Here is a 15257-nt window from a genome sequence, read left to right on the forward strand (position 1 = left end):
CGAGCTTACTACTGGGTGAACTCCACCATCGCCTACCAAACCGACCTTGAGGGTGATTACTGTGATTATGGTAATCAGTTTATTATTTATAATTTCCAATTCTTTATCACACAAAATCTGTCTATAGACATTTGTTTTTACCGATGCTTCAACATTTTCTTCACAAATCACTTTTTAGAAAACGGTCTCATAACAATTAAACACCTGTTGTGTCAGGTAACCCTCATAATCTATGAGCTTCTTGAAGTTGTCGATGAAGTTCTCTTGGGCCTCTGAGAGCCACAGCTTCCCTTAAAACTTCTTTATCATTGATGATCTTGGTATCCTAAATGAGGTCAGCAAAAATAACACATGGCTTCTCACAAATGAAGTTTTTGTTAATAGTGTCCCCCTTCAATTACTTTTCGTTTTTCCATATAAGAAGCTACCTTTCAACACCATTTGAGAATACGTAATTGTAGCATTGATATTCTTATCACTCCCTTTGAAGCATTTATCTCCTTAATCTTTTCCTAGAGGATAGTGCAAATGAATGATGCTGACTATTTTTACATCTCTCTATTAACATATATAATACTCACTCCGACACTGAGAGATCTGGGTTTGAATCCCAGTAAAGACTAATGATTTTTACACTTTGAAATTGTTGCATCCAAAAAATTACTTCTTGCTAAAATATTTTAGTGACTTTTGTGGGATCAGCTTAAATCCAGCTTTTCTTTGGGCATATACAGTAAGCACTAGTCAGGACTTGGTAGCTTTTCAGTAATCATACATAATATGAAATCCATAACAGCCAAATCCTATTTAACATGTAGTCCCTAATTTAACTTTACTAAGACAGAAGAGTAAAAATTATGTTTAAGAGCAAGTTCAATGAACTAGATGCATATTTCAAACAACGATTTCTGAACTCATTCAATTCGGGCTAAAAATATACCTTTACCATAAAAATGTGTGTAACTGTTTCTGTCTCAAATCAGGCGGATACCACCAATATGTCTAATTATACCTTCTTGCATTCCAGAAAGTTTATATTACTCTTCTCTTGGCTCTTCTATTCTAATTTTCCCCTCAAATGCCCTGTGGAGAAAGGATATCAGCTATGTTACACATTCCATGGAATCCCCTACAATGGAGACAACTAGCCAGAGATTCCTGATGAAATGGGGAAAGTCAACCTCGGCCACCCTTGGGAGCATTCCATTCAATCGGGGACAGGAGGAGGGAGAGGCTTATGGTTCATGGAGCAAGTAAAGGGATTTAACATTTGCCCTGTTCACAAGAAAAATCTTGGGGATAGCTGCTAGTCTCCCATGATGGGAGGATAAGTCAGGGCACACGCTACTAATGAAGTCAACAAAATGGACAATGACCCTAGGAACAAGCCAATGTGACTCAGGACTCAAACTGGACCAAAACCTCAAGAAGGCCCACTTATATGGATACTATCCTAAGGTTCTTATGTCACAAGAATGGCAGGCCATACATAAATATTTAAAATATACTGGATTAAGGGTAATTTTCACTAATTTTTTCAACTAAAAGAGAAATTTTCAGGTTTACAATGTCAACAGCAAGGTATGACTTTAGGACGATATCACAAGGATAGTTCAACAGCTGACAAAATATTTTTTACAAAGTAAGTCACTTCAGACCATTTCAGATGAAAAACTTGCTACTGATGAAAACTTGCTTCAGATGAAAAACTGTGCTACAAGAAGAGTAAGACTACTCTTATAAAAGTCATATTCTCAAGATTGGCATTTCTGTGCAGGAAGTTGGTTATGATGAAATTATTTGCACTGAGTACACTATCATGAACTTCCCCAGAAAGATATTTTCTTATATGTATTCAACTCAGAAATATTAGCTGAACACAAATGATCATTATTTTACCGGTGATTGCCTTCAATGAAAATCATTAATACTTTAAGATTAAAATTTGATACCACAACCATACCTTAATGAAGCATACCATAAACTTGATTGAAATGCAAGTTAGAATGTAAGTACTCTAAGCTGCACATAGCCCTCAAAAAAGTTTGCGCACAAACTTCAAATAAATCAGAACAAATGAATGCCTAAACAATACATTAAATACAGATAATAATATAGCTTAAAGGTAAAAAAGTGTCATAATAATTATACAAAAAAGTACTGAACTAAAGTAACTTATGCATTCCCACCTATTAAATTTCCTTTTGAAGAGAAACTGGATTTACAATCATGACAATTGTACTGCTTGTTGTCATTTTTCCCCAGAGCTGTAAAATAAAAGTTCATAAAAGTCATTCATTTTCATTAATGTAAGACGTCTAGTCTCATATCATACATTAATATCATCCCTTCCTTTTGTAGAACAAGTCCCTTCATCTATTTTTTGTTTATATTCTTCAAAGTTTCTTTATATTCTCAGGCAATTACTCATTTCATATTCTTCTATGAAATTTCATTATCTCATAAGTGCCCCATTATGATTATCATGTCACCATATATGAAATGCAAACTTCAAAACAAGGTAACCTTAATTATAATTGAATTTACGAATCAAAATTAATCTAAATTACACAATTCATTGAATTGGTGGGTATGTACATTAGAGCCCAGGAATCCATGAAGAATACTGATTGATAAATAAAAAGTATAACATTTAATAAGTAAGAAATTTTGGTAATTTAGGGTAAAAATGTTTGTTATTAATATTATTGGTGTTTACTATGTCATAGAACGATATAGATGAAAAATAAATAAAATAATTCAGTGACAAACCTAAAGTATGCTTGATAGGGAGGGGTACACTTTACAGGGTACCTACCAAGATCTAAAGCAAAGGCATACGTAATTCAGATTGGCAAGGTATGGGAAGGGAAGCAGTGATTTTCCATGCCAGACATAATGAACATTATTCAAAACAACAATGCATTTGATGCATAAAGCAAAAAAATCTAACATGCCATGTGCATGATTCTAAAGATATAAATTCCAAATGGAAAACTGACATACTTCACTCCACAATGGGGTCTGGGCCCTTGGGTATTATCAAATGAAATTATATCAAAGAGTGATCATGTTGTACTTATTCTAATGACAAAATGATTGCTACATTACAACATCTAAATACAACAATTTTTATACATGTATTTCAAGATCTCTCCAGAACATAATAACAGTTTGCAACTGATTCCAATTCTATAAATGAATTTATTCTTGGTGGTGCTGACTAAAGAAATCTCATTTCACACACACATTCCAAAGCATATCTTCATGCCATCTTTCTCAGATGCATAGCTGTACACCTTAAGACAAACATCATGACATAAGGGCATGTAAGGTGAGAAAAAATGAGACAAAAGCATGAAATATGTAAAAGTGTTAAAAGTTTCTAATATTGCTTTGTTAATGCAACTACAAGGTGGTACCCAAAAACAACCGGAATTATTTTTTTTAAGCTAGGCATATAATTTTTTTACAAAACAACCTTATCAACTTCAAAGTACTCTCCATCACACTGAATGAATTTGTCCAATCTGTGATTCCACTCCTGTAAACAGTTTTAAAACTCATCTGTTTTTATGCACGACAGCTCCGGCCTTGTTTCTTTTTCTTTACCACTTAAACACCATCAGAACCTTGTCCTTTCATGTCCCTCTTCATTTGAGGAAACAAGAAGAGATTGCACAGAATGAGGTCAGGTGAGTAAGGGGCATGGGGCATGGGAGTCATGCTGTTTTTGGCTAAAAACTGACACATTGAAATGGCTGCATGAGCCGGTACATTATAATGGTGGAAACACCAGTCCTTTGACTCCCAAAAGTTGGGCCTTTTTTGTCACGGACTGTTATGTACTCTTTTTAAAACCTCCCAAATAGAAAACCTGATTAACAGTCTGCCCTGGTGGGATGAATTCAGAATGCACTATCCTTTCCACATCAAAAAAATATAAGGGCATCATCTAGAGGTTTGATTTTGCTTGTTGAGCTCTTTTTGGGCAAGGCGACAATGAAGTTTTCCACTGGCTTGATTGTTATTGATGGACGTCCTGATCAAGGTTTGTCATCAAGTGACTTTTCACCTTCTTTGAAATGAGAAAACAATTGGTACACTTGAGTTTTTCCCATAGCACAATCCTTATAAGCTGTTTTCATCTCAACAGTTTCTGCAGCATTTTTCTCAATCAGGAGGCAAAATTTCACAGCGGTGTGCTGATCACATAAATATGTGCCAAGATGAAAAACGACGAGCAAGCAGAACAGCTTTTACAAAACGAATTATTGTCACTCAATACAACCTTCCCAGACGACAATGCCTACGCAGAACAAGGAACAATTTGCACAATTCTCACCAAGCGGAAGGAATGCATACTATATAAACTCCATCAACCGCAGCACTATTCCCGTTATTTTTGGGTACTCCCTCATATTTACCATTGACTTTGATGGGTTTACCAAAATAATGAATGAGAGGACTGATGACTTACTACTTTGCTTTGCATGGATGGGATCATACTGCCACAATGCACATTATGCTGTTAAAAGGAATGATTTAATGAAAGCCTACAACTCCCATCCCCTTTCTACTGTGATATTATCATTATGATTTTGACTTATTCATTTTTGTAGTTTTTTTGCATTTGTATGATTGATGCAGCAATTAAAAAGTATGACTCATTTGTTAAATAAATGAAAGTTGAGGTTAGTGATGGTGAAAGTAATAGGTTTTTGATATCAAGAAACCAGTGATCTATGCAGTGAATGGCCAATGCTGTGATTTGTCCAAAACATTACTGAGGTGTGCCAAATTCAGAATTATTACAAATCACTAGAGATGTACATTTTTTTAAAGTAATCTACCGGTTAAGGTAGGTTTTTGGACTGACACAACTACCAAACAAATATTTTATTACTCCTAACAAAACACAAAATCAATCATCCTACTCTATATCAGGTCCCTCTTCATCTCTGAGTACTTCCTTCCTCCCTTCATCCCGTCCAACAACCCTATCCTGTTCCTTCCCTTTCCTCTTTTGCCCAACATTCTACCCTCTATCACAGTCTTCAACATCCCACTGCCGGTCAACACCCCCTTCATCCACTTTTCCTGCCTCCATAGGATTGCTCCCAACAAACCCCTCTCTTCGCCCACCATACCAAGTACTTCCTCATTTGTTTTCTTCTCTGTCCATTTCACCTTCTCCATTCTTCTCCACACCCACATTTCAAAAGCCTCCAATCTACGTCTATCCTCCTGCTTCAATGACCACGTTTCCGCTCCGTACATAGCTACGCTCCATATCAAAGTTTTTACGAGTCTTTTCTTAACATCCTTACTCAAATTCCCTGTCATCAACTCCCTCCTCCTTGTGAAAGCCTCTTTGCCTAGCGCAATTCTTCTCCTTACGTCCCTACTACTTTGACCGTGTTGGTCCAAAACACTACCGAGATACGTAAACTGTTCTACCTGCTCTAGCTTTTGCCCTCCTATTTTAATGTTAAGCTTGGCCTTTTTCTTTCTAGAAAATCGCATAACCTTTGTTTTATTAATATTGATTCTCATCCCATACCTGTCGCACTGAATTTCCAATTCACTAAGCAATGCTTGCAGCCCCTTGGCTGACTGACAAACTAAAGCTTGGTCATCAGCAAACCTAACTGATTTTACGAATTCCCCGCCCACTTTCATTCCTACCTCGAGTTCTTCCCATGCCTCTTTGATCATTTCTTCTGCGTACAGGTTGAACAGCAACGGTGATAATGGGCAACCCTGCCTTACACCCCTTCCTAACACTGCACATCCTGACTCCCCGTTTCCCACCCTCACCTGAGCAGTCTGAGACATGTACAGGTTGCGGATTAGCCTCCTTTCCCTCCAATCTATTCCTATTTTCTGCAATATACTCATTAGTTTTTCCCAATTTACTCTATCAAACGCTTTTTCGAAATCTACGAAACAGGCAAATACCTCCTGGTTGTGTTCTATATTCCTCTCGATTAATAATCTCATTACTGCAATGGCATTACGCGTACCTCTCCCCTTCCTAAACCCAAACTGATCATCCCCTAAGTAATCATTTGCCCTACTCTCTATCCTTTTGTTTATGATCCTGAGAACAACCTTAGCTGCGTGGGATATCAAACTAATTGTCCTATAGTCCTCACATGACGTGGCCTTTACCTTTTTCGGAATAGGAACTAAAACTGATCTCACAAAGTCTTCCGGCCAGATTCCCTCCTCATAAATACTACGGATCAGCCCATATAGCCTCTTCCTCCCACATTTTCCCAAGCAATTCAAAAGTTCCACGGGAATGTTTTCTACCCCCACGGCCTTATTTAGTTTCATCTCCCTTAATGCCCTTTCTATCTCATTGTCTAGTATGCCTGGACCTAAGCTATCTTCCTCTACGTCATGTTCCTTTTCAATGTCTAACTTTGTTGGTCTAAGCTCTTTACTATACAGGTCTTCTACATATTCCTTCCATCTCTCTTGGATCTTTCCTGCGTCAACTATTACCTTACCGGCCTTATCTCTAACTGCTATCGTTGATCTCCCTTTCTTACTTCCCGATAAAGATTTAACTATGCTGTAAAGCGCACCGATTTCCCCCTTCCTCTGCAGACTTTCCATATTCTCGCACTGCGTCTTCCACCATGCTTCCTTTGCTTTATTTGTTGCCCGCCTCAATTTATTGTTCAATTCTTTGTACTTCATTTTGCCTAATTCTGTATTTATATTCTTCCATTTTCGCCGCTCATCCATTTTTGTAATCATCTCATCCGTGATCCATGGTTTACGAGTCCTTTTAGCGTTAACGGTTCCAATAGTGTCTTTTGCCGCTTTAGACAACCCTTTTTTGATACATTCCCATTTTTCTTCAATAGTACTTAGCTCTTTACCGTCCTCCATGATTTTCTCTACCGCCTGTTTGTATTCCTTTCTTTTCAACCCATTTAATGCTTCTACATTCCATTTTCTAACTCGCCGCCCCTGCCTTATCTTTTTAAAACGTACGCTACATTTCATAACAACTAAATTGTGGTCTGAGTCCGCATCCGCTCCCGGGAAGCTGTGGGAATTTATCACACTGTTCCTAAACCTGTGTCTAACCAGGATATAATCTAGCTGATATCTTCCCGAGTCACCTGGCATTTTCCATGTATACCTGCGTCTTTTGTGGTGTCTGAACCAAGTGTTGGTGATAACTAACCCCTGTCTCCTGCAGAACTCAACTGCTTTCTCCCCGCGGTCATTCCTCGTGCCTAAACCGTAGTCCCCCACCTCATCACCATCTCTTCCTTCGCCTAGTGTCGCATTCCAATCCCCCATCACTATCAAATGTTTCCCTGCAGGAACACATGCAATCATGTCCTCTAACTGATCGTATATCCTATCGACCTCTTCTTCCTTATGGTTGCTCGGTGGCATGTATACCTGGATAATAACTAAGTTCGTCGGTTCTGCTTTTATCTCCACTAGTAGTATTCTATCCGTTACCTGCTCTATGTTGACTACGCTTCTTCCTACCTCTTCATTTAATACTATGGCGACCCCTCGTTGGCTCTCGTCCCCACCGCTGTATATTATTCTATACTTATCACTCCAGTAATCCCCGCTATCTTTCCATCTCACCTCGCATAGACCTAAAATATCTATATTTCCCCTTTCCATCTCTCGCTTAACATTCTCCAATTTCCCCGTCCTCATCATTGTCCTAACATTCCACGTTCCTATTCTAACTAATTTGGTCTTCTTCTCCTGCGTCTTCTGTCCTGCTGCTGCTGGTTTTCCCTTGCAAGGGTTTCGTGGGATGACGACCGCGGAAGCCTTGCCTCCCCCGCTGCCGGGCACGACACACGGCCGATTGGGCCGAGCCCCGTGGTTGCCAGGACTCAAAATATCTCTATTGTCCATCACATTGTTCTTGGGAATGATAATTGAGGTGGTTTCCCGTTGCCTTCCTCAATAGTGTTTTTAACGTGACACCATCACTTACTGGCCGCCCCACTGGGGTCAGACGCCATTGCAGCCGCCTCACTGAGGAACAGACGCTGCGTGGACTACCTTTCGTCTGGCTCCTAACCTTCGACCTATCTGGCATGGGTGACCCTACCAGGAGCAATTTTTATTACTCCCGCCAGTACAGCTCTAGGGGTCATCGGAACGCACAAGCCCTTCCACCACGTCAAGGTTGTAGTCCGGGGAGGGAGATGTACATTATCCAATGGTTTAACGTGTTCAAATTTTTACAATACCACATAAAAGAACATTCCAAGTGCTTTTAGAATGTCATTAAAACAAATGGCCATTTGGTGAATTGCCATTAATTAAGGTACTATACATGTAATCACAACATTTATGGATTTTAGACTGGTGGGCAGGTACTTTGTCAGTTTTTTTAAACAAAATGAAAAATACTACCACTTTCTAATATAAAAAAATGATGGAATTGCTCTTACAGTTTTTCAAATTTATTTCCTCAGTTTCTCGTATTGCAGTAATCTAAAAAAGCTATTCTATTATACTTTAAACCTACAGGCTTCCAATTTGAAAAGTAGAATTATTGTTTAACCTTCCTCTAAAAAGCAATTTTAAATATATATAAATGAAGTAATGAAGTTACATCATGAAAGTTAGCATGTAGATTGAAATTATGTCCTCTGATAATGCATGCAAATATAAAATTTGAGTGTCAGAAAAATTTCTTAAACAGTACAATGAATAGGCTACATTTTACAAGCTGGTCTTAGCCAAAGCATATGAGTATATTGACAGAAGGATAAAGTGAACACTTACCCTCAGCATTACCATCAGAAGGTTGAATGTTCCTATCAGAATTAATTTTTATTTCTTTCTGAGCTAAACTTCTATCACTTGACGGCTCACTGTCAGTCATCATAAAACTCGTTGAATTTGATATTGACGAATCATTAGATGCAGATTCAATTGGATCAGCAGCAATCATTAAATGAACCATGCTTCCATCAGGACCCCTGGATTGCTAAAAGGAAAAGGTTGTAGTTCTGGATTCAAACTCTAGAGAATTTTGCATTAACTTTCTATTTTTCAAGCTAATAATACCCTAGAAAATTAAATGATCACAGAAAGAAAAAAATGACAGAATGCAAAAAGTTACGGAAAAAGGTGTGTAAACTTAACATATGAAGGGGAAATATCTGGTATTAATCAAGTTCTTCATATTGGTAGAGAGACAAAAATATTGAGTATAGAACCTTGAACATTAACCAAAACAATGTTAGGAAAAGAAAAAAAATCTTAATCTGACTGTGAAAAATGCAAGATTAGGTCCCATTTATAAATTAGGTTAGACTCATTCCACCACAGTTTTAAATGTTATTTTACTGCTTTAGTAAGCAATTAAAAAATCCTGCGTAGGTCCCCAAATCAACAACAAATGGAAGACCTTGGATTATGATGCATCTTGAACCATGGAGACTCTTACTTGCCTGGTCGCAATGAGATCCAAGGTCAATTATTAGCAACATATTCCCAAGCAATAACCTTCTTACACTGCGATGCAATAAAATAACTCAAATCGTTAATGAATCTCTGAATCATGGAATTTTTCCTCCAAAATTAAAAATAAATGCCAAAATAATTTCTATCCACAAGAAAAATTCTTTGCAACTTTACAACTCCTGTTTTCAGTCTCACATGCATATATATGGGCCCCATTATAATTCAATAATCAGGGATGAATGGAAGTGAGAACTTTTGCTATGACTCAGGAATACAATATATGTATACATTACCAAAGCTAATCAATAATATTAAAAGTTCTTTCCCACAGAGTGATTATGGTGAAATGAGAAATAATATAACAATCTATTGACATATCTACATTTGTGCTGATACAATAGAGACCTTGATAATAACTCACTAAAAATTTTGGGTTTTATGGATGTACCTGTTACATATTTTGTAGTACCATAAATTCTACTTTCTTTTCTACTTCTACCACTGGGGGATTTAAAAGATTAGCTCGTTATATTTTGTTGTCATACCACAACCAAATTGATATAGGAATGCTGTCAAATGAAAACTGGAAGCAATTTTTAATTATAGCAATAACAAAATGATGCCATCAAGTAAGTACTATAGTCCAGGACTATATTTTTTCCTGCATAAACTCGGTTGAAGAATTAAATTGTTACCTTATGATTCTCAAGCTAAATATTTAGAGGAGAGAAGGCGCAGTGAAAATACACATGATCTATTGGCTGATGATGATAAAAGAGTATGTAATGACAAGAAAAACTTCTCATTACAATACATCAACGATTCAGAAGAAGAACATAACTCATTGGCATCATGCATCTAAAACAAGAGTGAAATTTTGGAAGTGTTTTGAAAGAAGTGAAAGAAGAGAAAGTTTTGTAATGATGATTCTGATGAATACAATAAAACTATAAATACAGAAATGGTCGGTTTGGTAGGTGATGGTAGAGTTCACCCAGCACTAAGTGCGATGGCACATGAAATTCACACAATCAGGGTAGGGGGGCCAGTTCCTTTCCCTATGCTGTTTATTGTCTCCCAGGAAGATCTGGTACCCGAAAAATCACACAGCTTGGGTGGAGCTGAGGGTGCCCACCAGAGAGGCTTGCCTGGGATTTGAACCTGGGCTCTCCGGTCAGTAGCCCAATGCTCTACCCTTGGACTAATACAATATGTACTCAATTATATATTAGCAAAGATGGGTAAGGCAGTTGAAAAAGTGTACCTCATACTCCCAGTGTGGTGAAACTTGAAGGAAAAGCAAAAAAGAATCTTTTCCCAGTCTGGAGGGGTGGTTGGTAATGGACCACGTGGAAGGAAACATTCAAACAAATTTATGAAAGAAAAATCATCAAATGATGTTTGTTTTCCTTTAAACATTACAATTAACCTTTCAGGCCTGGTTTTATAATGTCTCCTTATATCCAATCATTAGTTCATGTGAACATTGACCTGGAGATTAACAACAAATCCAGTTTTATAAAAAAATAAAGAGTTCTCATAAGCGAATGTGAACATTGTGACCATAGTAACGCCATCTTCAGTAATTAAGCTTTTAACAGTCAGGACTGAACTTAACTAGGGATGTGACACTGAATTTTGGCCTTAACTGGAGGTTAATGTTAATCTTCAGTGTAATGAGATATAAAACCTGGTTTCAAAGACTCTATGTCACAGCGCTGCTGTGAATCCATAAACATCACAAAAATCGGGAACATATAACAGGGTGAAATATATATTTTACTACCATTGGTAACATAAGAGCAAAAAACATTAGCAGCCAATGCGTCAACAACATTATAGAAAATCATGCTACTAAAATTCATGATAAACTTAAATTATTAGTTCCCATCATCATATCTATTGTGTGTACCTATTTACATGCAAGCAAATCTCCATAATGACAAGCATGATTTGATTGTTTGAGCAAAAGAAAAACTTGTAGATACACTCTGTCAGGATTTCCAAATATATGTTCACCTTTGACTTCTTGCCCTCTTTCTCTGCTTATCCCTCCCTCAAGGTATAAATAGACTACGAAGAGAAAGTTGCCCAATAGCAATATTGCTTACGGGATATAGGAATTAATTGCAGGAGTCAGGAACCCATGAAGCATTTAGCCACAATGCACTTGAGGATACAACACAAATATAATAGACAGAAATTGGGCTGCCAAAGATCAAGCAACACACTAGCCCAATGCTAATGGTTCCCATTGAATCACATGGGTGAAAGCTCTCTTATTTGATCTCTCTCTAAAACAAAGTGTATTTTGAACAGGATATAACAGCATCAATATTTTCATCAAAAAAAGCTAAGAGAAAAAGCTAACTCAGAAAGAATTTAACAGGTAGAATTTTATAATAATCTTTACGTACCTCTGCCACTTGGTCTGATTGCATGGTACTTGCATCAGAAACATGATTTAACAACTGCTGACCATTCTTTTCTTTTGTACTCACTTCACTGTTGCATTCTTTTCCTTCTCCAATAGCAAATTCAACTACTGAGTTGATCCCAAGCCCATTTCCTCCCCTATTCTCATCCTCACCTACACCCTTGACTATAAGACCCATGCCCACAGAAAAAGGCGAGTCAATGGATAGAGATGGAGAGGTGCAACTTGCAGGAGTAGAGAGCAGTATTGCAGATGAATGGCCAGAGGTTAGAGGCCCTGATGCTGTAAAACTTGTGCGACAACCTAAAAAAGTAAAACAGTACATAATTAAAAATAATTAAAACTCTAGGGACAATTTATACTAATGAAGATGTATATGCAGATTGAAAACACAAAAATGACAATTACCACAACTCAAACCATACACCTTCCTCTTTTTATTACTTTCTCTAGGAGCCTTTCCTATCTCACAAACTAAAAAACCTCTTCACTCATCACCTAATTCATCCATTTCATTCCTTCTATGCCCAGGTTTTGAATGACTCAATAATTTTCTTGCTTGTGTTTTGAATTCCTCAATAATTTTCCTAACATTGCCTGTATTTGTTTCTGTTTCATACAAAAATAAACTCCAAACTCCTCCAAACATAGACTTCCTGACTATCTTCTGCAGGAACTATCCATCTTGTTCATAAAAAATCTTTTCATCATATTGAACGCCAACTTTGGCATTCCTATTCTTTCCCCAATCTCTCTTTCCACCTACTACTCCTTCTATTTCAACCTGACGCTCTTAATACTATTGATTAACATAGTTTTAGTTGTTCTTTTGTTCATTCTCATCCCATATCTCTTGCACCCCCATTAAACTTTGCTATCATCCACTTCAGTTTTTGGTATCTTTTGCAATCACTGCAATATCATCCACACCCTTAATATATATCTTATTTTCCTGCCTCACATTTTCAATCTTGTATTTTCCTCCTCCCACAGGTTCTCCTATCGCTTCCAGATGCATTACAAACAGTTTTGGAATATACAACACCACTCCACTCACCCACTTTGTGAGCCCTCATTCTCTAACTCTAATCCATGGATATCCAATCAGCGTTCTATTCTTCCTGTCCACTTCCTTTTTTTCACAATCTTCTTAAGCTTCATCCAATCCAGTCCATCAAAGGCTCTTCAGTCTACATACAATACACAGACAACTCTTTTTCTCTCTCAGAATACTATCCTCCAAAATATTTCTTAACAACTCTACCTCATTTTATTCCCCTTTTTAAAATCAAATTGTACCTCTCCTACACTCTCTTCCCTATTGTTTATCAACATCCTACTCAACACACTTTAACTCTACTGGCAGAGTGTTTGTGGAGGCTTATCAACTTGTTCTTGTACTTCATTGTATACATTTTCTTCTATTTTATAAATACTACTTACTGCTAATCCCGATTTTTCACATCTTCAACATACCAGCTTTTTAGAGATTTCTCTGGTATGTCATCCACTCCCTTTGTTCCTCTTTTTCATTTCTGCCATTTTATTTCTTTATTCACTTCCTATTATTCAGTAACCAAATTTACTTCTTCCACAAGCCTACCAAGGAAAGTGGATGATTTTTCAGAGGTACTAAGCACTACATTTCAATTTGTTTACTGATTATAATTTTGTCATAATATTCTTAAGTTTCTGAATTAGTGAGAGGAATTTCAGACAATGATCTGAAGGCAGCCATTAACATGGCAGTGGAGCATTTATAAGGAAGCTATATCCTATGAAATCATAACACAATCTTGAGGCTAAAATGAATATTGTATACATTTTATTTTTTTGCGTGTATACAGGGTGCAGCACAAAAATCCAGACAAATTAAATAATTTTTTCAAACATTGTTTTATTACAAACATGACAATGTTTACAACATTTTTTGTACTAAATTGTTTGCATGATCACAAACAACAAATTTATTTAATGTATACCCCACTTGATTGAATGACGGTCGCTATTCTTGGTCTGAAGTGTTTGCAGGTCCATTTTAACACGGCACCTTCAACATACAAGCTTTTTAGAGATTTCTCAGGTCAATATCAGTGAATATCATTTCAATAATGGCTCTCAACGATACAACATTTGGATCTCTAGACTTGCTAGTGACCTTTCTGACCATGCTCCACACATAGCAGTTCAACAGATTTAAATATGGGCTGTTGGAAGGTGAGAATTCTACCAAAACATATCCACGTTGTTGGACAACCGATTTTGAACCAAATGACTCGTATGGGCCAGCAAGCCATCCTGCTGGAAAACATATGGCCTTCCAGAAGACACAGTTTCCATCCATGGCTTCACTACATTTGTCAGAACATGCAAGAAACCTTTTTTTTATACGAGGGTCATCCGGAAAGTAGTACCCGTTCGTGCCGCATGAAGTGCTGACGACGCGAGTAGCCGCTGGACGAGGTCAGATAGCTTCAGTGGCTTGTCTGCCTTCTCTGAGCCAAGTTGCGTGACGCTAGCATTGCCTGTGTTGTTTCTGTGATTGTTTACAATGTTTAAAAAAATTGAGAACGCCGCCAGTTGTGAAGTGAGGGCAGTGATTAAATTCCTCAATGCAAGAAACGTTCGCCCATGTGATATTCATCGCCAATTAAAGGAGGTGTATGGAGACAATGTAATGGACGAGTCGTCTGTTCGGCGGTGGTGTCGCAACTTCAACATGGGGAGGGGGAACACACACGACGATGAGCGTTCGGAGAGACCGGCTGTCATTACAGACCAACTGGTGAGCTCAGTTGACGAATTCGTGAGGAACGATCGGCGCGTCACAATTGATGACATCTGTGAGCATTTTCCCAATGTTTCTCGAACAATTGTTCATGAAATTGTTAAACACCATCTGCATTATGCAAAAATTTGTGCAAGATGGGTCCCTCGCGTATCTCAATGAGCTGGCGGCGAAGGACTATGCAGCAGGAATACAGAAACTTGTCACACGTTATGACAAATGCCTTAATTTGCTTGGAGATTATGTTGAGAAGTAGTTTAAAGTATCCTCTTTCAAATAAAATTTTTTATGTTTGTAAATATTTACTTTTGTGTCTTTATTTCACGAACGGGTACTACTTTCCGGATGACCCTCGTATTTTCCCTTTTTTTCAAAGAAATGCGGTGGCATGATGTCACCCTCACTGGACACAACTCCTAGCACATGAACTTTCACTGGAAATTTCATTCTGGAAACAATGGGAACATTCTTCAGGGTCATTGGTGGGCCAGTGGTTGTTCTTACAATTGGTTTTAGCATCCACAGTAAAAAAATTTTCATCAGAAAAAAATCTGA

The 15257-nt window shown here is 37.6% G+C and overlaps 1 protein-coding gene across 3 annotated transcripts in view; it reads right to left on the minus strand.

Annotated features, from left to right (window-relative positions):
• The window catches only part of LOC139689531 (uncharacterized), a 42668-nt gene that overhangs the window by 20695 nt on the left and 6716 nt on the right, over positions 1-15257 (minus strand). For all 3 annotated transcript variants that reach the window (XM_071586705.1, XM_071586704.1, XM_071586707.1), the window contains 3 exons: positions 11895-12217; positions 8794-8998; positions 2190-2267 (listed from right to left, as the gene is read on the minus strand). In XM_071586705.1, the coding sequence (XP_071442806.1) occupies positions 2190-2267; positions 8794-8998; positions 11895-12217 (606 nt within the window). The remainder of the gene's footprint in view (positions 1-2189; positions 2268-8793; positions 8999-11894; positions 12218-15257) is intronic.

The sequence above is a fragment of the Hetaerina americana genome, unplaced genomic scaffold (genome assembly GCF_022747635.1).
Source record: "Hetaerina americana unplaced genomic scaffold, ioHetAmer1.1.p SCAF_24, whole genome shotgun sequence".
In the NCBI taxonomy this organism is placed as follows: Eukaryota; Metazoa; Arthropoda; class Insecta; order Odonata; family Calopterygidae; genus Hetaerina; species Hetaerina americana.